Genomic DNA, 26,767 nt, shown 5'->3' on the forward strand with positions numbered 1-26,767 from the left:
CTTTGCACCCTAAAGAGACAGCAGATGGAAGCTCATTATGGCTGAGGAGAGGAGCAAGTCGCTGAGTCCCACTCTGGCCTGTGCAAATTCAGGGGCTCAGCAGGAGTATGATGGAGTCATGTGAGGAGGAGAAGGTGGTCTGACACAAGGGGATTTACGAGTCAAGATCCAGAGCAAAAATAACAAACGGTTCTCCTGCTGGATCCCGGTATGTACAAAATAAAGAGTCGCCCAGACTGCACCATAATAGTGTTTTCCACATGGTTAATCTGTACAGGTACGGGGTCCGTTATCCTGACCATCTCCCACAGACTCCATTTTAAGCAAGTTTTAAATGTATATACCCTTTTTCTCTGTAATAATAAAACAGTAGCTTGTACTTGATCCCAACTAAGATATAACAAATCCTTATTGGAGGAACAACAATCCTGCTGGGTTTATTTAATGTTTAAATGATTTTTTTAGTAGGCTTTAGGTGTGGAGATCCAACTTATGGAAAGATCACTTATCTGGCAAACTCCAGGTCCCGAGCATATTCGAGATAACAGGTCCTATACCTGTACTACAATCCCAGCATCCCTGCTATATAGCATGTTGGGAGTAGTAGTCCTGCAACATCTGGAGACACAAGGTTAAGAAAAACCCATTTAGAGCAGTGTTTACCAATATGATTCAGACAGGACCCAGATTCAGTTACCTCATTTAAAGGCTGTTTCTCTCTACAAAATATTGTATATTGTATTGTTGTTACACTGGCCTCTACCAAAAGGGTGGTACATTATTTTCTAAAGTTTTTTTTAAATACTTGCCCTTTACTTCCGAGTCTTTCCAGCTTTTAAGTGAGGGTCACTGACCCCATCTAAAAAAAAAAGTGCTCTGTACGGCTACAAATGCATTGTTATTGCTACATTATATTACTCATCTTTCTATTTAGGCCTCTCCTATTCATATTCCAGTCTCTTATTCAAATCAATGCATGGTTGCTAGGGTAATTTGGACCCTAGCAACCAGATTGCTGAACTTACAAAGTGGTGAGCCGCTCACTAAAAAGCTAAATAACTATAAAAAAAACATATAAAAAATGAAAAACAATTGCAAGTTGTCTCAGAATATTGCCTGCTACATCATCATAAAAGTTAACTCAAAGGTGAATAACCCCTTTAAGCTGGCACTCCAGACCAAGTCGGCATCTTAATGGTGCCGATCAGAATCGGACAGGTTGCAATTTACAAAAAACAGTTCAATTCTAACCAGTCCTGCCAGAAGAAATGCTGGGAAATGCCTGGAATTTGTAGATGTAAAATGATTGGCCCATGTGTTTTATCTCACTTTATTTTGGTTTCTAATGAAAATATTACAAAAAAACATGCCAATGAGAATAAAAGCAACGTGATGGCCAGTGGGAACGCCTACTCAGCACTACTATCCAGTGCCGTTACCTACGCTGGCTCCAGTCACATGTTCCAGTTGGCTGTGCTTGCAGTTTATCCTACATATCTAGTGCAGATCATTAAGCAATGGAAAAATCTCACACTAGTGCTGACAGCACGGTGCAGACCAGTCTCTTCTTTCTTAAAGTGACAGACACACAAATGATAGGTTTCAAATATTTTACATTAGCCTGCTGGAAAATAATTTATGAATGCTGCACTATGTTAATTTGAATCCACAACTTCCAGTAAGGGGGGGGGGGTGTCATATAGTGAATAATGCACCCCCTCCCCATTAAATAGTATAGGCGTATTAAAAGCCACCAGGGAGTTTTACGACCATATAAAGGCACAATGCTACAGGCTGTTATCCAGAATGATCTGGATAACGGATTCTGTCATTTGGATCCTTCATACCTTAAATCTACTAGTCATGTAAACATTGAATAAACCCAATTGTATTGCTTTGCCCCCAAAAAAGGATTAATTATATCTTAGTTGGGATCAAGTACAAGCTACGGTTTTATTAGGACAGAGAAAAAAGAAATTGTTTTTATAAATTTGGATTATTTGTTTATAATCGAGTCTACAGGAGATGATCTTCCCTTAACAGCTTTATGCATAATGGGTTTCCGGGTAACGGATCTTATACTGTACTGGTTTGAAGAATTCAAGATGGCTTTAAAATGTTCATTTAACACAGGTGGGGTTATGTAATAAAAGCAGCCAAACCCAAAGGGGGTTCTAAAACCAGAAATGTCTGGAAACCTCTGCTGCCAATCATGTGCACCAGCGATGCCTTTCATTCTGGTACAGGTATGGAATCTGTTATCCAGAAACCGGTTACCCAGAAAGCTCTGAATTAAGGCAGTCTCCCATAGACTCCATTTTATCAAAATAATCCAAATTTTTTAAATTGTAATAATATTGTAATAATAAAATAGTACCTTGTACTTGATCCCAACGAAGATATAATTAATCCTTATTGGAAGCAAAACCAGCCTATTGGGTTTATTTAAAGGAATGGTTCACCTTTAAATGAACTTTTAGTATGTTATAGAATGGCTAATTCTAAGCAACTTTTCAATTGGTCTTCATAAGTTTATTTATTTTTTTTATATTTTTTGAATTATTTACCTTCTTCTTGTGATTCTTTTCCGCTTATTTTTTTTTAGTAGACTTAGGGGCAGATTTAGCAAAGGTTGAGGCGATTGAAAAAAATTTTGAATTTCAAGCAATTTTTTTGTGTAGTTCGACTAGGGAATAGTCCAAATTCGATTCTTATTTGAAAAAAATTAAAGAATTTGAATATCAAAATTTATCATGTACTGTCTCTTTAAAAATTCGACTTCGACCATTCGCCATCTAAAAAAACAGCCGAAGTGCTGTTTTAGCCTATGGGGGACCTCCTAGAACCTATTTGGAGTCAATTGGTGGACTTTGAAAAAATGTTTTTTTGCGGAAAAACTTCAAATCGAATACACTATTCCTTCGATTCGAATTCGCCTGATTACGGACCTATACGATCAAAAACGGACCTATTCGACCTAAAAAAACAGACTTAATTTTGGTTGGTCTTTTTTAATTCAAATTTAGATGTTTTTTTCAATTCGACCCTTGATAAATATGCCCCTTAAGGTAGGGCGATCCAGATTACAGAAAGATTCCATTATTGGAAACCCCCAGGTCCCTAGCATTCTGGATAATTGGTCCCACACCTGTATGTGTGAACTACAGACCCCATAATGCACTGTGACTGCTTTGCACACATGGCGAGTAGTTGTTTTCCTGTTTGAACCTTTTGCTCACTCATATTACAGCCGTCAGTTGTCCCTATTTAGTGTAACATCTGTTGCCTCTATTGCAGGGAAGGTTTATCAGTCAGTAGGTACAATTACTGGGTCCCATTTCATCACCAGCCAGATTATACAACGCTGACCTATAATGTCCTGTCTGTGCTGAGACCTACAGACAATTCTCCTGCTCCGACTTGCCCCAGCATTGCTCCACAGAAAGGTTCCACTTTTGCCTCCAAAATAAACTTGAGTTTGGCAGGATATGGATTTAACATTCTATTTACAGGATATAATTATAGGGAAATGTAAAGATACTGGGTCTAAACAGAAAAGAGGGATTTTGTTGGCAATGGCAGGAGTAAAAAAGAAGTGGACAATGGAAGGGCAGTTTGGGGTTAAAGGAGAACTAATTAACTAAAGAAGTAGCTAGAAATGTTGTACATTATGTTTTGGGCTTCTGTACCAGCCCAAGGCAACCACAGCCCTTTAGCAGTAAAGATCTGTGTCTCCAAAGATGCCCCAGTAGCTCCCCATCTTCTTTTCTGCTGATTCACTGCACATGCTCTGTGCTGCTGTCACTTACTGAGCTTAGGGACCCACTCACAATATACAGTACACATAGAATAGAAATGTCACAATATAAGGCTGATTAGTAATTAATACAGATAATTACTACATGGCAGCACAGAAACCAGTGCAATTAGCATCAGAATGTAATAATCAGCAAACCTGTAGCATCAGCTTATATTACAGGGGGACCTCATTTTCTGCTGGATAATTAGTGACGAGCCCTAAGCTTAGCTTCTCAACAGCTGCTCAGAGCCCACTGAGCATGTGAGTGTCACAGACACTTTCCAAGATGGTGACCCCCTGTGACAAGTTTGAAGTCCTGGATCATTGCTGCTATTGACAAGCTGAAACTTTAGCTTCGTGCAATGAGTTTATTATATAGCATATGGTGTTTTTAGTCATTCATTTTTAGGCTTTAGTTCTCCTTTATTAAAGGGTGGTTCACCTTTAAGTCGGTATGTTATAGAATGGTCAATTCTAAGCAATTCTTCATTATTAATTTCTTAATCGTTTTTGAATTATTTGCCTTCTTCGTCTCCTGACTCTTTCCGGCTTTCAAATGGGGGTCACCCCCATCCTAAAGAAAAAATGCTCTGTAAGGCCACACATGTAATGTCATTGCTACTTTTTATTACTCATCTTTCTATTCAGACCTCTCCTATTCATATTCCAGGCTCTTATTCAAATCAATGCATAGTTGCTAGGATAACTTGGACCCTAGCAACCAGACTACAAATGCAAATTGTCTTACAATATCACTCTCTACATCATACTATAAGTTAATTTAAAGGTGGACAACCCCTTAAAGCCAAAAAATAAATTAATCTCTGTAATAAAATGACAATCCTATTGGGTTCATTTAGGGGGTTATTTATAGTATTGCACCAAATCCAGGATTCGGTTCAGGATTCGGCCTTTGTCAGCAGGATTCGGATTTGGCCGAATCCTTCTGCCTGGCCGAACCGAATCCTAATTTGGATATGCAAATTTGGGACGGGGAGGGAAATCGCTTAACTTTTTGTCACAGAACAAGGAAGTAAAAACGGTTTCCCCTTCCCATCCCTAATTTGCTTATGCAAATTAGGATTCAGCTGAATCTTTTGCAAAGGATTCAGGTGTTCGGCCGAATCCAAAATAGTGGTTCGGTGCATCCCTAGTTATTTATCAAAGGTCGAATTTTAGAGCTTTGTGAGCTTTTTTTAGACCTTGAATGAACTCGAATAAACTCACAATTTGAATGGTTTTTAATTTAAGAAAAAACTTGAATGCAAAAAACTCGAATCAGTGTAGTCTGGGTGAAAAACTCGAATACTCCAATTAATCGAGTTTTCAGTGAAAAAAAACTCAAATCGCTCGAGTTTTCGAGCAAACCCCCTCGAAAAAACACTGAAAAAAAGCCTGAAAATCATGAAGGCTACAAGCATCTGCAAATGGTTCAAGGGACCTCTGCCATTGACTCCTACATGACCTCGACAGGTTTTAGATGGTGTATTTTCGGATTCGAGCTATTTCCAGGGTCGGGTTTTATAAATCATGAAAAGTTCTATTATTTTTTTTTTCTTTTTAACTTGAATTTTTCAAGTTTTTTCTATTGAACCCAAAAAATTGAGTTTAGATTGAAAAATACCCTCAAAAGCTGATGGAAAAAACAACTCAGCCTTTGATAAATAACCCCCTTACTGTTTAAATGTAGATTTGGGTTGAGTTGAGTTGCAATGCAAATTACATGAAAAAAAAAAGTAGTTCTAGGAAAAACCTCAGGTCTGAAGAATACAAACGGCCTGAGGCCGGCGCTAATTCTTTCAAGAAAAAGACCAAAAGGCCATTTGCCGTCGGCCATAGGGAAACCCAAGAGTGAATCCTGCAATTAACATTCTTTCTCTCTGACCCCGACGTTAGCGTAACATTGTAGTGACTTTAGGTGTGTCTTGGCTTGAGCAGACTGTATGTATTTCCATGAGATCACTGACATTTATAGTTTATGAGATTTCATTTCTTATCTATATTTGTCCGTTTTCTCCTGGATGGTTTTCACAGCCGTGAGCTGAAATAGATCAGGTTTTAATAATTCAGTGGCATAACAAGAAATTACTGGGCCCAACAGCAAATCATTTTTCAGGCCCAAAAAATGTCAAGAGGTTGAGCATTTTTATCAATGAGGCCCCTATTCCTGCTGGGCCCCCTGCAGGTCTGTAGTTACGCCCCAGATTTAAAGGAGAATTCAACCTGTAGTTTAAAAAAAAAAAACCCTCCCCCTAGCCTACCTCCCCCCGGGCAAAGGCCCCTATTTTTTAATCACCCCTCTGTGCAAATTCTGGCCTCATCGTTCATGGCAGCCATCTTCTTCTTCTCCGGTAAGCATTTTCGGCGCATTCGCAGTTGGAATAAATTTCCAGTCCCGAACAACTGCACATGCGCCAAAAATTTCAGAAAAATGTTCTTAACTTTTGGCGCATGCAGTGGTTCGGGACCGGTAATTTACTCCAACTGCGCATACGCCGAAACTTCCGAAAAAGACAGAACAAAGAAGATGGTGCCGGTGAACTCCAGTGCCTAGAATCTGCACAGAGGGGTGAGTAAAAAATAAGGGCCATTTGCCCGGGGGGGGGGGCAGGTAGACTGGGGGGGAAGGAGGGAGGGGGGTCTACACAGGGTAGGGGTTTTTTTTAACTACGGGTTGAACTCTCCTTTAAAGCATATTTAGTAGGGATGCACCGAATCAACTATTTTGGGTTCTGCCATACCCAGAATCCTTTGCGAAAGATTTGGCCGAATACCGAACCGAATCCTAATTAGCATATGCAAATTAGGGGTGGGAAGGGGAAAACATTTTTACTTCCTTGTTTTGTGACAAAAAGTCACACGATTTCCCTCAACGCCCCTAATTAGCATATGCAAATTATGATTCGGTTCAGCGGGGCAGAAGGATTCGCCCGAATCCTGCTGAAAAAGGCCCGAATCCTGGATTCGGTTCATCCTTAATATTTAGAATTGCAAAATATCTCATTTGAGGCTTAAAACTCCTTTTAGACAACTCCTTTAGTGCATTTCAGGTGCTTCCTCATTCCATTCCCCAGTACCTGTATGAACAGCCTTATGAAGGACATCAAGGCAAAGGAATGAGTAGTATGAGCAGCCATTCAGTAAGCAGGTGCCTGAGCAAAGCCAATGAGGCCAGAGATTGCAGAGATAACATCCCAATTACAAAGCACCAGTAAGACACTGCATGTGTATAGTTATGCTTATACAGGTATGGGATCTGTTATCCAGAAAGCTTCGAATTATAGGAAGGCCTTCTCCCATAATAATTCAAAGTTTAAAAAGGATTTTTCTCTGTACAGGTATAGATTCTGTTATCCAGAAACCCGTTATCCATAAAGCTCTGAATTATGGGTAGGCCATCTCCCATAGATTCCATTTTATCCAAATAATTTAAATTTTAAAAAATGATTCTTTTCTTTGTAATAATAAAACAGTACCTTGTACAGGTATGGGACTGGATATCCAGAATGCTTGTGACCTGGGTTTTTCGGTAATTTGGATCTTCATACCCCAAGTCTCCTAGAAAATCATTTAAACATTAAATAAACCCAATAGGCTGGTTTTGCTTCCGATAAGGATTAATTATATCTTAGTTGGGATCAAGTACAAACTACTGTTTTATTATTATTATTACAGATAAAAAGGAAATCATATATAAAAATTTGGATTATTTGGAAGTCTATGGGAGATGGCCTTTTTGTAATTCGGAGCTTTGTGGATAACGGGTTTCCAGATAACAGATCCCATACCTGTACTTGATCCCAACGACGATAGAATTAATCCTTATTGGAAGCAAAACCAGCCTAATGGATTTATTTAATTTTTCAATGATTTTCTAGTAAACTAGAAGATTTTGAAGATCCAAATTAGAAAAAGATCCGTTATCCATAAAACAACAAGTCTCACGCATTCTGGATAACAGGTTACATACATGTGGTAGTAAAACAATATCCCAGCTAAATTGTATTTAATCCTTATAGGTTGTGAAACCATCCTATTGGGTTTAATTAATGCTTAAATATTTTTTTTTAGTAGACAAGGTATGGAGATCCAAACTACAAAAAGATCCCTTATTCAGAAAACCCCAGGTCCTGAGCATTCTGGATAACAGGTCCCTTACCTGTAGTAGGTTGGCTTCACGTAGTTCTAATTTATTTGGCATTTCATTTACTGTCGGTTTCATTAATGGCGAGAGGTTTATATTAACTCTGATAAAATGAATCCAACCTAAACGTGTTGAAAAATATATCCAGAAATCATGACAATTATGGAAGCTTTGACATGTTAATTAGTTGTATAGTCATATAAAAGTGGAGGATGGCAGGCAGCCTGTCTTCTTTCAGCCGTACTGTGAAGCTGGCAAAGCTTGGAGATTAGTAAAAGGGGTGGTGATGTGCATCGTGTGCCAAGAGAATGGAGCAGATTTCTGTGCCACGCTGACTTATATAGACTTCCATGCTCACAATGCATTCCAATTCACACCCTGAAGATTCCAAGTGGTAAATCCTCTGTTTATTTTATTAGCTCAGTTTAAATGTTTGATGTGGCATAATTAGAGACCCGTGGAAGCCCAAGAAGGGTTGCCATCTTTCTTCCGGTTAAACCCTGGACTGGGTTGTCGGGGCTGGCCCATGACATCGCAGGGTGGGACAATTACGTGGCAATCGGCAATTGCCCAATGCCGCGTCAATCACAGGGAATCCTGCCCAGTTTTCCTAATATGGAAAACCAGGCAGGCAGTTTTGACCAGGGCAGCCGTTCAAAAAACTGGGCTGCACGGGTCAAAACCCAACAGTTGGCAACCCTAAGCCCAAGACTTATTTTGGTTGCAATTCACCCAAGCAGCACCCATGCCTTCAGTTTCTTAAAGGAACAGTTCAGTGTGAAAATAAAAACTGGGTAAATAGATAGGCTGTGCAAAATAAAAAATGTTCCTAATATAGTTAGTTATGCAAAAATATAATGTATAAAGGCTGGAGTGACTGGATGTCTAACATAATAGCCAGAACACTACTTCCTGCTTTTCAGCTCTCTAACTCTTGAGTTAGTCAGCGACTTGAAGGGGGGGCCACATGGGACATAACCGTTTAGTGAGTTTGCAATTGATCCTCAGCATTCAGCTCAGATTCAAAAGCAACAGATATGACCCATGTGCCCCCCCCCTCACGTCTCTGGTTGGTTACTACCTGGTTACCAGGGTAACCAGTCAGTGTAAACCAAGAGAGCTAAAAAGCAGGAAGTAGTGTTCTGGCTATTATGTTAGACATCCAGTCACTCCAACTTTTACTTTAAATTTTTGGCTAACTATATTAGAAACACTTTTTTTATTTTGCACAGCCTATCTATTTACCCAATTTTTATTTTTACACTGAACAATTCCTTTAATCCCACCCATCTATCAAAAAATACACCTCAAGTCCTGAATACAGAATTTCCCATAGCTCCCTTCATACTCTTTTATATGTGCCAAAGGTTCCCGATCAGGTTTCTTGGACCCACTGTGGTTTTATCGATTGCCCCACAAAGAGTAAAGGCCCCCATACACTAGCAGATATAAACTGCTGACAGATTAAGTGATTAAGTCGGCAGCTAATTGGGAAGTGAATAGAGCCCTCCAACAGGATCCCCAATCGATATCTGGCCGAAAGTCAGCCATATGTCAAACTGTTCGTTTATGCAGTCCTCGATCCGACTGTCTGTATTCTCCTCGTTGTGATCCGATAAGACCCACGATCGAACCACCTCAAGGCGGGCATATTGGAGAGAGTTCCACTTGTTTGGCGACCTCCCAAACGAGCGGATCTCTGTATGTATGGCCAGTTTAAGGCCCAAGAACTGATGGTATCCTGGGACAATTAATATGAATTCCCAACACAAGGTCACAGGATAAGTCAGTGCCAGTTTGCTTGCCCCATGCTTTCCTGGCAGAGTATGAAGGACAGAAGGGTTGACTGGAAAAAGCAAGAGCACTGTTCTGTATTCTTAAAGGAGAAGGAAAGCTACAGAGGCATTTTATTGCCAATAGATTAGCTGCAATAGTGCAAGCTAGAATGCTATATTTATTCTGTAGAATGTTTAACCATACCTGAGTAAAAAGCTTTAGAAACTCTCTGTTTGTTTAGGATAGGAGCTGCAGTATTAATGTGGTGTGACATCACTTCCTGCCTGAATCTCTCCCTGCTCTGGGCTCAGATTACAGCAGAGAAGGGAGGGGAGGGGAAGAGGAGCAAACTGAGCATGCTCTTGCCCAGGGCAATGAGGTTTAAGCTGAAGGCAGGAAGTCTGATACAGAAGCCCATGTGTACACAATAGAAGGAAAGAAATGCAGTGTTTCTTTTGACAGGGGACTCAGAGCAGCACTTATTTGGGGGTTTACTGGTATATTTAGATGGACCTTTCTGATAAGGCTTACTCAGTTTTAACCTTTCCTTCTCCTTTAAGCCCTTTATTTCTGTAAACCTGGTTCTTAAAGGGCAAGCCAACCCCAAATTAAAAATTTGCCTAATAAAAGAAAACATAATTCTAAGCAACTTTCCAGTATACATTTATTAAAATTTTTCAGGTGCTTTTAAAGGTTTTTTTGCAAAAACAATTGCTATTGAATTGCTTAACTCCTGGTTGTTACTTTTAAACGTTATAAATGTCTTAAAGGAATAGTTCAGTGTGAAAATAAAAACTGTGTAAATAGATAGGCTGTGCAAAATAAAAAATGTTTCTAATATAGTTAGTTAGACAAAAATGTAATATATAAAGGCTGGAGTGAACAGATGTCTAATAAAACAGCCAGAATCCAACTTCCTGCTTTTCAGCTCTATAACTCTGAGTTAGTCAGCGACTTGAAGGGGAGCCACATGGGACATTTCTGTTCAGTGAGTTTGTAATTGATCCTCAGCATTCAGTTCAGATTCAAAAGCAACAGAAATGACCCATGTGGCCCCCCCTCAAGTCTCTGATTGGTTACTGCCTGGTAACCAGGGTAACCAGTCAGTGTAAACCAAGAGAGCTGAAAAGCAGGAAGTAGTGCTCTGACTGGCTTGTTATACATCAAATCACTCCAGCCTTTATACATTACATTTTTGGCTAACTAACTATATTAGAAACATTTTTTATTTTGTACAGCCTATCTTTTTACCCAGTTTTTATTTTTACACTGAACAATTCCTTTAAGATGGTCATACATACAAAGATCTGCTCGTTTGGGCAAGGTCGTCATAAAATAGGATTTCTCCCCGATATGCTCACCTTGAGTTGGGCAATATTGGGCTGATCCGATCGTAGGCCCATACTCTCCATAGGAGCACAGGCTGCAAATTATGGGAAGGCCATGTCCCATAGACTCTATTATAAGCAAATAATTCAAATGTTTTAATGTGATTTCCTTTTTCTCAGTAATAATAAAACAGTAGACTGTACTGTGTCCCAGCTAAGATATAATTAATCCAATCTTAATAGGTTTATTTAATGTTTATATTATTAACATATTAATATGTTTTAGCAGATTTAAGTTATGGGGATCCAAATTACAGAAAGATCCCAACCCAGGTCCTAAGCATTCTGGATAAATTGTTTCCAGTCTTTCACTAAATTCTACTAGGGATCCCTCCGTGCATGACAGGCAAAAGTGTGAGCCTTTACAACAAATAGCCTGATAAAGATCACCTGTCTTGTCAATGTTGTGAAACTATTTATTTGTTGTAAGGATATACAGAAGAGCAGCAGTGAAGCATGCCAGAAAGCAAGGAGGGCTCTCTAATGTTACAGCATGACCTTGAACAGGTTCTTCCAGTTCCATATACAACTGCTTGCATTATTTTTTTTTTTTACAACTGAAGGCTTCTGCCAATCCCACCAAGGTAGCTAGGCTCTCTGCAATGGAATCTCAAATGGCTTTAAGTTCCTATACATGGAAAAAAGCAGGGAGAGATGTAAGAGGCATGCTCCACCATAGCCGACAGCTCCACAGAGCAGGTGCATCCAATTACAGGTATGAACATATCTAAGGGTGGCCATAGACAGGCAGATTAAAGCTACCGATATCGTTCCTTTACACCAATTCGGTAGCTTATCTGCCCATGTATGGGGCGTTCCGACGAGTCTCCCCGTCGATATCAGGCCAAAAATCTGGCAGATATCAATTGGGCAGGTTTTTTTTTTTTGAAGATGAGGTCCTCGTGCCGTCAACGCCTATTTCCTTAGTTGTAATCCGATTGTTTGGCCCTAAGACCCAGATCGGATTAACCAGAACGGGTTAAGATCCGCTTGCTTGGCGACCTCGCCAAACAAGCAAATCTTGTTGTGTATGGCCACCTTTAGTTGAGAGGTAGGTAAGTGTAGACTGTTGAAACTACAACTCCCTGGAGCACCTGACAGCGTATACTTCAACAATATCCTGTAGTTGACCGACTTCTTTAGGGCTGGAAGTTGCCTGGAACTGGCATGACAGGTATTACTGAGACTCAGAAGCTAACAGGATACTAGGGGGTATAGACAGACATATATATATATATATATATATATATATATATATATATATATATATATATATATATATATATATATATATATATATATATATATATATATATATATATATATATATATATAAATACACACACACACACACGATATTCCCCAGGCTTGGCTCTAAGACGATTTTACTGTTAAGCTCTATGACATTAGATGGGCATTTGTATACGTTGCAGGTATGATCCAAGCCGTGGCATAACTAGATGTTACTGGGCCCCACAGCAAATTCCTTTTAGGGCCCCAAAACTTTGAAAGTTGACCTATTCTCTCAAGATATGTTTAAATTGCTCACTAATTAGGGTTCTCTACACTGCTGGGCCCCTCTGCAACCACAGGGTCTGCCAGGGTCAGACCCCAGCCGGCTAAAACCCACTCCCTGCTATTTCTGGCCCCGACAACCCTTTCTGGCCCCGGTTGTGGCAAGTGAAGGTATGGGCACACACTCGCGTGAGGGGGGCTGAAGGGAGGTTGCGGTTGAGGTTCTGAGGGGGCCCTGAGACAGCAGCCCTGGTGGGCCCCACAGTCCGACCCCGGGGTCGGCTTTCTCTGTAGTTACGTGACGTCCCTGGATCCAAGTCTGAAAGTCGTTTTTGGTGCCCAATCTGGTACAGAATGGTTTTATCTTTACTGCTGTCTGTACTGTAATGATAGTGTTAAGGTGACTATAAAGACCCACTCCAACCAGCAGTGGTTTTTGTAGCAACCCTTATGCTATGAAGCCCATATGAAGATATAAACACTGATTAAGAGAATGAATAATTGGCACTGATAATTATGTTATTGCTGTTGCCTATATATCTATACATGAAAAACACACCCCCTTGCACCCCAGAACTGTGCCACAGCCCTTTCCATGCTGCTCCATGCCCAGGGGATTGCCCCTTTGCAACTGCCAGTTTATGGGATATCAATAGGAAACACTGGGTAACCCACACTCCCCAAGGTGCTACAATCACTATTCCCCTCTTCCACTGCGCAGACTCAGCTGCTGTAACCCACCCATTCAGTGACGGGCCATAATAAATAAAGACTCAGTATTAGCGCCCACCGGGGCTTACCTTCAGTCCGGATAAAGCTGCTACGGTGGCTGCCATGGTGCAAGTGTGCGCGCTCGTTCAACCCCGGACTGCAACTAAAGCGTTCCTCAACGCTACGGTTCCGAGCTGAAGGGGATTGGTAGAGCGGGGGAGGCGGGGCCAAGTTCACACAAGTCATACAATCAGGAACACAGGGCTGGGAGGCTTTGCAGAACAAGGGGTTAAATCAGAATCCCGGCAACAGAACTGCTGTGGGTGCAACTGGCAGTAGCCTAAGGGCCACACACTATAGTTATACAGATTCCTTCCTGTAAACAGTAGAAAGGGCGAGGAGCAAGTGATGTGAAATCAGGAATAATGGCTTCAGATAGGGGAAGCCTTTTTCATTACACTCCTTGCCTCCTTTTGCACATTGTGTGTACTGTATATAGATAGAGCCATTTACAGTCTCTGTCCAGTCTTCACACCAATCTCTGCCCCAGCAGAGCTTGTAGCCAATGTCCTTAATAACTAAAACTGGGGGCAGCTGCACATATGAATGAAGATTGGTGTCAATGCCAATGGGTCAGGCTTTTAGTTTGTCCCACAGCAGTAACCCAGAGGTACTGCCATTACTTTTACTTGTTTATTCAGACAACCAAATTCAGGGGTGCCCAGTCTTACTGTCAGGGTCTAGTGTATATAGCCTACAGTGCCATAGATCATTTCAGTTATATACTGTACATTCATCTGGAAGAAACCAGAGAGTGCTGTATTTAAATGAACGCTATCCATTTCTCAAGCCATTGAATAGCAAGCTCCCTGTAATGGAGACGTGTGTGGGCTCCTGTGATCTTCTACTAGTCTACCTTTTGAACATCTGTGACTTAAGCAGGACATGTCCAGGGTGGACTGGGCCAGTGGGATATCGGAAAAACCCTAGTGGGCCCCGCCAGCCCTAACCCACTCCCTGCCCGAATCTGTCACCACTAGGCCCGTATTTTACTGGCCTAGCCTGGTAAAAATATTGCTTGATGGCAATGTTATTCATAGGGAAAAAACATAAAGATATAGGAAGGCCGGTATTTTTTTCCAGAAAAGATGGCAACCCTAGTCACAACTGCCCCCAACCACCCTCTCCTGTTCCAGTAGCGAAAGAAAAAAGTACAGGGTGGGAGGGGGGCAGGATGGCCCAGGCCCCCCAGTCTGACCCTGGACATGTCTAGTAACCCAGAGCAACCTAGACTAAAAACTAGACAAAAAAAAAACCGTTAAGGGGGTGGTTCATCTTTAAGTTAACTTTTAGTATGTTATAGAATGGCTCAGTCTAAGCAACTTTTCAATTGGACTTCTTTTTTATGGTTGATTCATTCCTCGGTCCAACTGTCTGTATTCTCCTCGTTGTGATTAGATCGTTGGGCCCTAAGACCCATGATCGGATCAGCCCAATATTGCCCACCTCAAGGTGCCTTTTTCTTCTGACTGTTTTCATGCTCTGTGAGGCTACAAATTTATAGTTATTGTTACGTATTACTCATCTTACTATTCAGTCCTCCTATTTATATTCCAGTCTCTTATTCAAATCAATGCATGGTTGCTAGGGTCATTTGGACCCTAGCAACCACATTGCCGAAATTGCGACCCGGAGAGCTGCCGAATAAAAAGCTAAATAACTCAGAAACTACAAATAATAAAAAATGAAACCCAATTGCAAATTGTAATAGAATATCACTCTCAACGTCATACTAACAGTTAATTTAAAGGTGACGGATACCTTTAAGTACATTGACTAAATCAGCAGAATTCCCCTGCTGCAGAACCTCATGTCACAATGAACAAATACAAACACACAGTTTTGAAGCCTAAATCCGATTTTAATCATTGATTTTGCTTAGTACACAGCAAAGGGGATGAATTTAGTGCCAAGTCTGATCTTGGAACATAGGAGGGGTAATTCCAGCCACATAAAGAACTACAACGCCCAATATCCCAGCTGCTGTTGTGGGCTGCCAGGAAAAAGCTGTAGTTCTACAAAAGCTAAACATGTAAGGCCAAGCTATGGAGGCTACAGTATTGTAGAGATGGTTCTAGGGATATTTGCAGGCTCCAAGGACAGCAGGCCGTTGCAGGCCGCGGTGTAACAGTAATGTTGTCCCCCGCCATCAGCTGAGACAAAGCATCTTCCTGTGAAATCCCGCTGTCAGTCTCGTCCAATAGGAACGCTACTTGCGACCCACCTCCCTAGTGTGACCATTCAGAGACAAGGACGCCTTCACTGAGAAAGGGAATCCTTCCTAACCAATCAGATGCCGCGTAGCGCCTCCGCCTCTCTCTCAACTGACGTCACACATCAGTCAGGCCGCTGAGGTTATTCCCAGTCACGGCTACATCATAGGGGATTCGTGTGACACCCTGCTGCTGGGAATGGAACGTTCCAAGACTATAGCCGTACATGTACACGAGTATAAATGGTGTAAGGAAAACCTTCCAAGTGCTGTAGACTACTACAACTCCCAGTATCCACTAACAACCTTAGGCTGTGGGTTGTTGGGAATTGCAGTTGGCCCTGCTGCAAGTTGTTAACCCTTTGACCAATGAATGTCACGTGACCCCCTGTTTATTTTCACTTAAAGGGATACTTTATATAAAGGACAAGTAAATCCTGAGTCACTGGCTTTTTTTTTTTTTTTTTTGCTATGTACCATGCCCAGACTGAGTCAGAACAGACCCTGGGCATTTCAAGTTTTCAAAGCCCCTTCACTGGCCCAATAAATAGTGACTGAATCCACAAATTGCCACTCCAAACCTGTTAGGCACCCTCCAGCGATTCTAATAATTTGCCTCCCCCACCAGTGGCTCAAGCTTTCCTGGTCCTTTAAAGGGGTTGCTCACTTTAGAGTTAACTGTTAGTATGATGTAGAGAGGGATATTCTGAGACAATTTGCAATTGGTTTTCATTTTTTGTATTATTTGTGGTTATTGAATTATTTAGCTTTCTATTCAGCAGCTCTCCAGTTTGCAATTTTAGCCATCTGGCTGCTGGGGTGCAAAATTACCCTAGCAACCTTGCACTGAATTGAATTAGAGACTGGAAGAATAAGAGACTGGACCTGAATAGAAACATGAGTAATAAAAATTAGTAATAACAATACATTTGTAGCTTTACAGAGGATTTTTTTAGATGGGGTCAGTGACCCCCATTTGAAAGCTGAAAAGAGTCAGAAGATGATGGCAAATGGAGGCCAGTTGCAAAGTTGCTTAGATTGGTCATTCTATAACATACTAAAAGTTTACTTTTTTAACAGTGTAGACAGCGAGTCTTTCAGCAATTTACAGTAACTAGGCAGTGGCTTGAATGAGTGATGAATAGGAGAGGGCCTGAATAGAAACATAAGTAGTAACAAATGACAATAACACATACAAATCATTGTCATGAGCAATAGCTCTGGCTGCTGGGGTCAGTGTCTCCTAACAACCACCGTTCAATTTAATTGGTAGCTAGAAAGAGGCAGGCGATGAAGGCAAATGATTACAAAAGTATATAAATAAAGACCACTTACAAATAGGACATTCTATAAGATCATAAAAGTAGGTGAACCTCCCCATCCCCCATGGCAACATAGCAGCTGATTCATATAAACTATATAAGAGCTTCTGCAGGAAACAGAGTAACAGTACATTACATGTAAATGCACCCAAAAATGTTTGTTTTTCTCATTCCCGGAGCTATGTGTGTATATAAGCAGCCATATAAATATCTCCAGTCTCTGCTCTAAGCAACAGCACAACAAACTCCCTACTTCCTTGTATGACATGTATGTGCTTTGGCTTGGTTACTCTTGCCCACAGCGAGGGTTGCCTCCTCTTCTGTATAATGAAACCCCACCCATATCAGGGTTGATCAATGATTAGTGCAGGTGCATGCTGCTGGCTGTGCTGGCATCATTCAAGCTCTAATCTTACTAGTAATCAACAGGGTGTATCTATTTCAGGGTGTAGATATTATAAGTGTTTGGTTTAATGGGTTGAGTTGGCAACTTTAGTTTAAGATATCTTTTTATATTTAATTTGGAAATCTGACATGGGGCAAGACCTATTGTCAGTTTCTCAGCTGCCCCTGGTCATGTGACTTGTGCTCTGATAAACGTCAGTCACTCTTTACTGCTGTACTGCAAGTTGGAGTGATATCACCCCCTCTCTTTCCCCCCAGCAGCCTAACAAAAGAACAATGGGAAGGTAACCAGATACCAGCTCCCTAACACAAGATAACAGCTGCCTGGTAGATTTAAGAATAACACTCAATAGTAAAATCCAGGTCCCACTACAACACATTCAGTTACATTGAGTAGGAGAAACAACAGCCTGTCAGAAAGCAGTTCCATCCTAAAGTGCTGGCTCTTTCTGAAATCACATGACCAGGCAAAATGACCTGAGATGCACCTACACACCAATATTACAACTAAAAAAAATACACTTGCTGGTTCAGGAATGAAATTTTATATTGTAGAGCGAATTATTTTCAGTGTAAACAGTGTCATTTAGAAATAAAAACTACACCCTAAAAATCATGAAAGAAAAAAGGACCCCTGTGGGATAAAAAAGCAGGGATGTGGCCCCTTGGAATGGCAGTTCCATACTGCTTGTTCAGTGTTTGCTTTGCTGAGGATGATGAGAGTTACAGTATGTTAATGGCACCAAAACAATCGCATTGTAGTAACAAAGAATTAAAAAAGCTAGACCTGTGTGTGTAAAACGTCAGCAATTACTGCCATTGTGTAACCATGTGGAGATTTCATAGGGAAGGACAAGTGCGAACAAGTTCCCTGAACTACAAAGTGGATTGACAGTTCTGTTTTCCAGGAGGTTCTGCAGCAGGGCTTAGCTTTACTCTACTGGCCTTAGAGAAATATCTTCATTCCAATGGTAGAACACATTTCGTATAATTTCAGGAACTTGAATCCATATCACTGACCTGCCCGTTTGGCCAGTAAAGCTCTTTGTGTGATGCCCACTATGTTGTAACGTCACATAAAGAGTCAATGGTAAATGCTGCTGCGTGCCCTCTGCTGGCTTTTGTTGGCGTAGTTGAGCTCCGCCCCTCCTGTCAGTAGAAGGTCGATGCCAGTGCAGAATGTGCCTTCTGCCGCCAGATACAGCGCTGCCTTAGCACATTCCTCCGCTGTGCCCATCCGCCCCAACAGCTACGGAGACAAAACAACATGCAGCCAATGAGGCGATGGTACCATGACATTCAGAAATCACACATGCTGCTAGTTTACCAGAAAACTGCTTTTTTTTTGTTCATTTTAAAGTGAACATTCCCTTTAAAGGAGTTGTTTGCCTATGAATGAACACTAGGAGGCACATTTACTTTGGGTCGAATAGCGAGGGTTAATTAACCCTCGCTATTCGACCGTCGAAGTAAAATCCTTCGATTTCGAATATCGAAGTCGAAGGATTTACCGCATTTCCTTCGTTTGTACGATCAAACGAAAAATCGTTCGATTGAACGATTTTAAGGATTTTAATCCATCGATGGAACGATTTTCCTTCGATCAAAGAATGCTAGGAAAGCCTATGAGGACCTTCCCCATAGGCTAACATTGGTGCTCGGTAGGTTTTAGGTGGTGAAGTAGGTGGTCAAAGTTTTTTTTAAAGAGACGGTACTTCGACTATCGAATGGTCGAATAGTCGAACGATTTTTAGTTTGAATCGTTCAATTCGAAGTCGTTGTCGAAGGTCGAAGTAGCCAATTCAATGGTCGAAATAGCCAAAAAAATTCGAAGTATTTTTTATTCTATTCCTTCACTCGAGCTAAGTAAATATGCCCCTAGGAGGCACATTTATCAAAGGCTGAATTTCAAATTCATGTGAGTTTTTAAAAACTTCCCTAAACTCCCATAAATTCGAAATTCGACCAATCGAAATTTATTAATAAAATTGAATTTTTTAAACTCGGATGAATTAAATCGACCCGCAAACTCAAATTCGATTTGCAAAACATGATTCGAGTTTCTACTCCGAAAATAACTCGAATGTCAGGAAGGCTGCAAACAACTACAAATTGATCCTCACCCACTGATTTAAACTGCAATGCAAGGTTTTAATTCGAGTTCTTAAAGGGCCAGAGTATGATAAATCTCGAAAATCAAATTAACATTTTTTTTTATATAAAAAAATCAAATCGAATTTGAATAACTCCCTGTTCAGTTTTGACCATAAAAAAAATTCGAATTTTCAATGCGACCCTTGATAAATCTGGTTTTCACTTGTTTTATGGTTTTGAGTTATTTAGCTTTTAATTCAACAGCTCTCCACCTTACATTGAAATGAATGAGAGATGGAAAAAGAGTAAATAACTCAAAAACTATATATATATGAGGCCAATAGCAAAGTTGTTTAGTATTTGCCATTCTATAACATACTAAAGATTAACTCAAAGGTGAACCACCTCTTTAAGAACCAGATTTTCTACATAAATCCAGAATATACAGGATACAAATGGCACATTTATGAACCCATGGCTGCATACTGTATGCTCACACTATGACACTATAGCACACAGACTATACAGTCTATACCACCAGCTTGTAGGAATCCTTCTGGACAGTGCTGTCCACCTTATTACATGTAATGGGTTGATTATATTAAAATTAGGGTCAAATTATATTAAAATCATGGGGGCCTCAGGGCCCACCAGAGATCGCGCTGCAGCACGTCTGTGTGTCAGGGTTGCGACCTTTTCCAGAAAAAAATACCGGCCTTCCTATATATTTATAATTTTTTCCTATAAATAACATTGGGATCAACCATCATTTTTACCGGCCAGGCCGGTAAAATCCTGGCCAGGTGGCAACCCTATCTAGGGGGTGGGGGGGACGGCCTGGGTGCACATCCTGCGCCCAGGCCCGGAAGACTCTAGTTACGTTACTGGCTACTTGTGTGCTATGTTGACATATTCCAGATCTCAGTGTGTAACTAGAGTTTACTGGGAAAATCCACATTTTCTGCCTATTTGAACCTACAACCTGAGCCAGTAATGTTGGTGTTAGCTCAGCTCTTCACTACTGCACACGATTTAGTACAAATAGTCCATGTCACACTGACCTGTGCATCATTGCCACCTTGAATCATAGCTTCCGAGTTTTCTGAATGGCTTGAAAGCTCTTCCCAGAGGGGCGTCCATATGTTACCAGGGGAAATGCTACAACACACAAGTGATACATAAATATAAATATATATAATACACAAAAGCCATAAATATAATGTAAATTACATCCTTATAAACCGTGACTAGTGATGTCATCAGTTATAAATGGGGGGTAGTGATGTATTTTAGTCAAATGACTCACTAAAACTTGTGTATCATAATAAATAAATTACCCCTTGTTGTAAAATATGAGGATATTAGGAGTAACCTCGGAGTTCCATGACCTGTATAAAAGCACTATAAGAATAGAGTATAACAATAGGGGGTACTTCATTCACTATTCACTAACCCGTCCTCCCTCCACCTGCGCCCGCCCCAGCCCAACTTCCGGCTTCCATTTATAGACCCGCGACGCCCGCCGATGATGTCACAAAAGGGGCAGGGCGATCAGGCACGTGTCTATAAAAAACAAAGCCAGAAGTTGGAAGCCGGCAGTGCAAGGTCGCAAAAGGGGGTGCGAGGTCGGCCCGAACCCAACCGACCCCCGGGCATCAGGCCGACTCGCACATCACTATTCACTATATTTTAGTATATTGAATAGTCGGGTGGGTTTAGCCTGGCTACAGCAAAATATCTTCGGGTTGGGTTCAGGTTGAGTGCTCCCTTTTGCTCTCCCTGCTCACAACCTCTCGCTGCTGGCTTCCGGACTGTCAGTTTATAGACTCACACCTGCCCCGCCCCTTTTGTGACATCAACGCCGCGTAAATAGAAGGGGGCGGAGCAGGCCGGCTGCGGGTTGAGTAAAACTTGACCTGCACATCACTAATAGATAGATAGATGATCGATAAATAGATAGATGATAGATAGATGATGATAGATAGATAGATAGATAGATAGATGATCGATAAATAGATAGATGATAGATAGATAGATAGATAGATAGATAGATAGATAGATAGATAGATAGATAATAGATAGATAGATAGATAGATAGATAGATAATAGATAGATAGATGATAGATAGATAGATAGATAGATAGATAGATAGATAGATAGATAGATAGATAGATAGACAGACAGACAGACAGACAGATAGATAGATAGATAGATAATAGATAGATGATAGATAGATAGATAGATAGATAGATAGATAGATGATAGATAGATAGATAGATAGATAGATAGATAGATGATATGCTAGTAATGTGTCTGGGAGAACCAGGTACTATTCCAGTACAGGCATGGGAACCCCATTATCCAGAAAGCTCCGAATTATAAATCAGCCATCTCCCACAGAGCTTATTTTAAGCAAATAATTGTAATTTGCTCTTTTTTTCTCTGTAATAATAAAACAGTACCGTGTACCTGATTGTAATTAAGTTGCATGAATCCATATTGGAGGCAACACAATCCAATTCGATTATTTTTTTTTACTGTTTAAATGTTTTTTTTTTTAGCACACTTAAGGTATGGAGATCTGAATTATGGAAAGATCCCATACTCCCCATTGCCATAATTCCATTAAAAGTGTTTTTCACCGTAACTTTTAGTATGATGTAGAGAGTGATATTCTGAGACAATTTGCAATTGGTTTTCATTTTTTATTATTTGTGGTTTTTGAGTTATTTAGCTTTTTATTCAGCAGCTCTCCAGTTTGTAATTTCAGCCATCTGGTTGCTAGGGTAATGTATTGATTCAAAGTAGAGGCTGAGGTATGAATAGAAGAAGACTTGACTACAAAAATGAATAATAAAAAGAAGCAACAACAATACATTTGTAGCCTTACAGAGAATTTGTTTTTCATATGGGGTCAGTGACCCCCATTTGTTAAACTGAAAAGAGTCAGAAGCAGAAGGCAAATAATTCAAAATCTATAAAAAAGAAAAAATGAAGGCCAAAGTTGCTTAGAATGAGCCATTCTATAAGATAATAAAACTTATGTTAAAGGTGAACCACCCCTTTAACAATAAAAGCATAAAAAAATGTTAATTATGCAGTGTTTACCTGTTTACTCTCACATTGTGCTGACTCTCATCCACAGCCATTGCTTTTGTCATTGCCGTGACTGCTCCCTGTACATAAATAAATGCAGGTAAGGAGCGAACCATCCATTGTCCAGTATCAGTCAGGAGAACAGCATTGGTCATTAACAGTGTTGGACTACAAATTCCAGCATTCCAACCAGCTTTGGTGCAACAACTGCTATCTGCTCTGCTATCTGCCTAAATTTCATTTAGTATCAAATTATTTGGCATACCTCCCAACATTTTGGAAGTAAAAAATAGATTTTTTTACCACGCCCATTTTGTGGCCACACCCCCTAATTACCATGTAAATTTTACAAAATGTGGCAGGTTATGAAAGTTTGAACATATTTCTGTTTTTTTTTTTCAGTTATTACAGTTTTGCTAATGAAGGTGAATTGCCCTTTAAGCTGTGAGTCTAACTTCTCCCAAGGGACCTGGTTTCTTATATTGTTACAATTACTTAGTATCTTATCTCCTGCTGTGGCTGTTCTGGGCTCTCTGCCAAAAGCCAATTAAGTTAGAAACCTGGTTTCTTTTTCTTGCTGTTCAGTGCAGAGAAAAACTGGATTTTCCAGTACAAATGAGGGACTGCAGGTTGAGCTGTCAAAAGAGGGACTGTCCCTCTAAAAACAGAACAGTTGGGAGGTATGATTTGGGTCCACTAAATATTTATGACATGACTGGCTGGGAATTTAAAGGGGTTGTTCAGCTTTGAGTGAACTTTTAGTATGGGATATTCTGATACAATTTGCAATTGGTTTTCAATTTTTATTATTTGTGGTTTTTGAGTTATTTAGCTTTTTATTCAGCAGCTCTCCAGTTTGCAGTTTCAGTAATCTGGTTGCTAGGGTCCACATTACCTTAGCAACCATGCATTGAATTCAATAAGAGACTGGAATATGAATAGGAGAGGGCCAAAATAGAAAGATGAATAATAAAAAGTAGCAATAACAACAATTGTGTAGCCTTACAGGGCATTTGTTTCTTTAGATGGAGTCAGCGACCCCCTCATTGGAAAGAGTCAGCAAAAGAAATCAAATAATTAAAAAACTGTAATAAATAAATAATGAACACCGATTGCAAAGTTGCTTAGAATTGGCCATGCTACATACTGTTTCAGCAATAGTTCCCATACACAGCCCCATAAATGTGTATTTGTGCTATAGTTTAATATTGATGATTAAAATTGACAGGCTTTTCAATGAAGCCCATTAGACACATGATGAAGCTCAGTCCCATAATACCCAGCCTCTGGGGAACACAAAGTGAATTCATGCCGGTATTGCTTGACTTCTATTTTATCATTAACTGGCATGGAGGATCGGTGAATTTGAAAGAATCTAAAGGGAGGATTGGTACCTTTGTGGCAACGTAAGGGATTGCGTGTTTCTGACCGATGATACCAACGAGGCTGGAAATATTGATGACGTTCCCTTGTGTTTTCCTCAGGTGGGGCAGAGCATGCTGAAACACATCAAGAACCGTTTCAAGAAAGAACACGTGAAAGACTTTCCTGTACAAGAAAGATGCATAGAACTATGTGAATGGGTATTACAGATATAGTACCCGTTATCCGGAAACCCGTTATTCAGATAGCTCCAAATTACAGAATAAACCATAAATTCTATTATAATCAAATTATTCACATTTTTAAAAATGATTTCCTTTTTCTCTGTAATAATAAAACAGTAGCTTGTACTTGATCCCAACTAAGATATATTAAAGCAAAACAATGGATATAATGGAAGCAATACAATAATATAAATTCAGCTACCTCGCCCTGTTCTATTGAAACTTCCTCCTACTCCCACATAGTTTAATCAAATTGAAGAGGAAACCTGTACAGGTATGGGATCCGTTATCCGGAAACCCGTTATCCAGAAAGCTCCGAATTACAGAAAGACTGTCTCCTATAGACTCCATTTTATCCAAAATAAATTGAAATTTTAAAAAATGATTTCCTTTTTCTCTGTAATAATAAAACAGTACCTTGTACGTGATCCCAACTAAGATATATTAATCCTTATTGGAGGCAAAATCAGCCTATTAGGGTTATTTAATGTTTAAATGATTTTTTAGTAGACTTAAGGTATGAAGATATAAATTACAGAAAGATCCCTTATCCAGAAAACCCCAGGTCCCGAGCATTCTGGATAACAGGTCCCATACTTATGAAGTCACCTTGTAGCCTAGGTTAAGTAGTAAGTGGTAACATGAGTACAGTTTGCCCTACCCCAGCAGCAGCCAATCAAGTGTAAGCTTTTTTTTAATGGCCTCCTAAAGTTAGACAATTATTAGCCAGGAGTCGTACCGGGGTATCAGAGGGAAAGTTATGCTGTTACTAATTGTATTGTATCTTTTTTATATTTTACTCAGAGGAGTAAATACAAATATGTAGGACTGTTCCATCAAAATATAAAACCAATAGTCATTAGAAGTTACAAAAGTACAGGTATGGGACCTGTTATCCAAAATGCTCAGGACCTGGGGTTTTCCAGATAATGGATCTTTTCTTAATTTGGATCTTCATATCTTAAAGGAGAAGAAAAGGCATATTTAATTGGGGGTGCCAAAACGTAGGCAATCTGGGCCGGTGCAGTTTTTCTGCTGATAGAAGCACCGGCCCCGGGTGTCAGGTAAGTAGATACAATCTCTTGGGGTGTCTAACTTATGGCACCCCCAAGTAAAGAGAACCTATCCTTCTCCTTTAAGTCTACTAGAAATTCATGTAAAGATTAAATAAACCCAATAGGCTGGTTTTGCTTCCAAAAAGGATTAATTATATCTTAGTTGGGATCAAGTACAAGCTACTGTTTTATTTTTACAAATAAAAAGAAAATAATTGTTAAAATTTTAACAAGTCCCGAGCATGTCCCAAGGGTCCAAACTACCCTAGCAACCATGTATTGATTTGAATAAGAGACTGGAATATGAATAGGAGAAAAATGAGCAATAAAAAGTTATCAGTTTTACTGATTAAAGGGGTTGTTCGCCTTTAAATTAACTTTTAGTATGATGTAGAGTGAAATTCTGAGACAATTTATAACTGGTTTTGATTTATCATTTGTAGTTTTTTTAGCTTTTTATTTAGCAGCTCTTCAGTTTGCAACTTCAGCAGTCCAGTTGCTATGGTCCAAATTACCCTAGCAACCATGCATTGCATTGAGTTGAATGAGAGACTGGAAAGATGAGTGATAAAAAGTAACAATAACAATAAATAATCAGCCTTACAGAGCATTTAGCTTTTAGATGGGGTCAGTGACCCCCATTTGAAAGCTGCAAAGAGAGCAAATAACTGAATGAATAAGAGACTAGAATATAAATAGGAAAAGCCTGAATAGGAAGATTAGTAATACAAAGAAGCAAAATAAATGTGTAGCCTTACAGCAGGGCCGGAACTAGGGGTAGGCAGAGTAGGCATGTGCATAGGGCGCAAAGCTTGAAGGGGCGCCAGACAGGTACCTTTCACTGCTGCCTACCCCAGTCCGTTCTGCAGTTTTTCTCATTGTGCTCATTTGCGCGCATGCACGCTTACGTGAGGGGTGACGTATCCGGTATGCGCGCGCTCAGGTTCGACTGAGCATGAGCGCAGTGGAGGGGGCGATGCGGCCAGCGGGGTTGCCTGGGGCGCCCGGCTGGTTCAGCACGGCCCTGCCTAACAGAGCATAATTTTGTTGGGGTCAGTGACCCCAATTTGAAAGATGGAAAGAGTCAGAAGAAGAAGGCCCCGCCCCCCTCCGTATGGCCGGAAACGGACGCATTTCCCTAAGGAGAGAGTGGCGCGCGAGCTGCCGGGGGGCCATGAGGGGGTGCGGGCCCTGGCCCAATCGCACCCCCTGCTCCCCCGGTGGTTACGCCACTGACTTCTTGATGTCAAATTACAGATAAACAGGAAAGGAGAAATGGCAGACTTAAGCTGGCCATAGACGCAAAGATCCGATCGTATGAATCATCGTGCGACCGGACTTTCCCATTTCACGACCTGCCACTAACCATTCCGATCAAATAAAGTAGAAAAGAACAGATCAGCCAATGTTCTGCCCCTGACAGCAATCGCACGAAAGTTATGTCCGACCAAAGCTAGTGACAGTCTCCCTCTCAAGATTGGCAATACATGCGGAGAAATTATCGGCAGCCGACAGAAATCTTTTAACCCGTCCGATGGACCAAACGACCGATCTCCGCCGGATGAAAAATGTCGGGACTCTCC

General features: G+C 40.5%; 2 protein-coding genes and 1 long non-coding RNA gene across 3 annotated transcripts in view; 1 reads left to right on the forward strand and 2 right to left on the reverse strand.

The window, feature by feature from the left end:
* bcat2.L (branched chain amino-acid transaminase 2, mitochondrial L homeolog) overlaps positions 1–13,478 on the reverse strand; it is a gene marked incomplete in the record, with an annotated part of 34,659 nt that extends 21,181 nt beyond the window's left edge. Inside the window, 1 exon segment of the mRNA NM_001112883.1 lies at positions 13,423–13,478. Coding sequence (NP_001106354.1) covers positions 13,423–13,458 — 36 coding nt within the window.
* Positions 1–24,184, forward strand: LOC121395635. Its single transcript, XR_005962602.1, has 2 exons — positions 1–208; positions 24,007–24,184. It is a non-coding gene; the product is annotated as an uncharacterized LOC121395635 (long non-coding RNA).
* hsd17b14.L (hydroxysteroid (17-beta) dehydrogenase 14 L homeolog) overlaps positions 17,862–26,767 on the reverse strand; it is a 22,076-nt gene continuing 13,170 nt past the window's right edge. The window contains 4 exon segments of the mRNA NM_001135071.1: positions 17,862–18,581; positions 20,488–20,584; positions 22,535–22,602; positions 23,917–24,021. Of these exon segments, the coding sequence (NP_001128543.1) occupies positions 18,417–18,581; positions 20,488–20,584; positions 22,535–22,602; positions 23,917–24,021 (435 nt within the window). The 3' untranslated portion in view covers positions 17,862–18,416.

This window comes from Xenopus laevis, chromosome 7L (assembly GCF_017654675.1).
Source record: "Xenopus laevis strain J_2021 chromosome 7L, Xenopus_laevis_v10.1, whole genome shotgun sequence".
NCBI lineage: Eukaryota > Metazoa > Chordata > Amphibia > Anura > Pipidae > Xenopus > Xenopus laevis.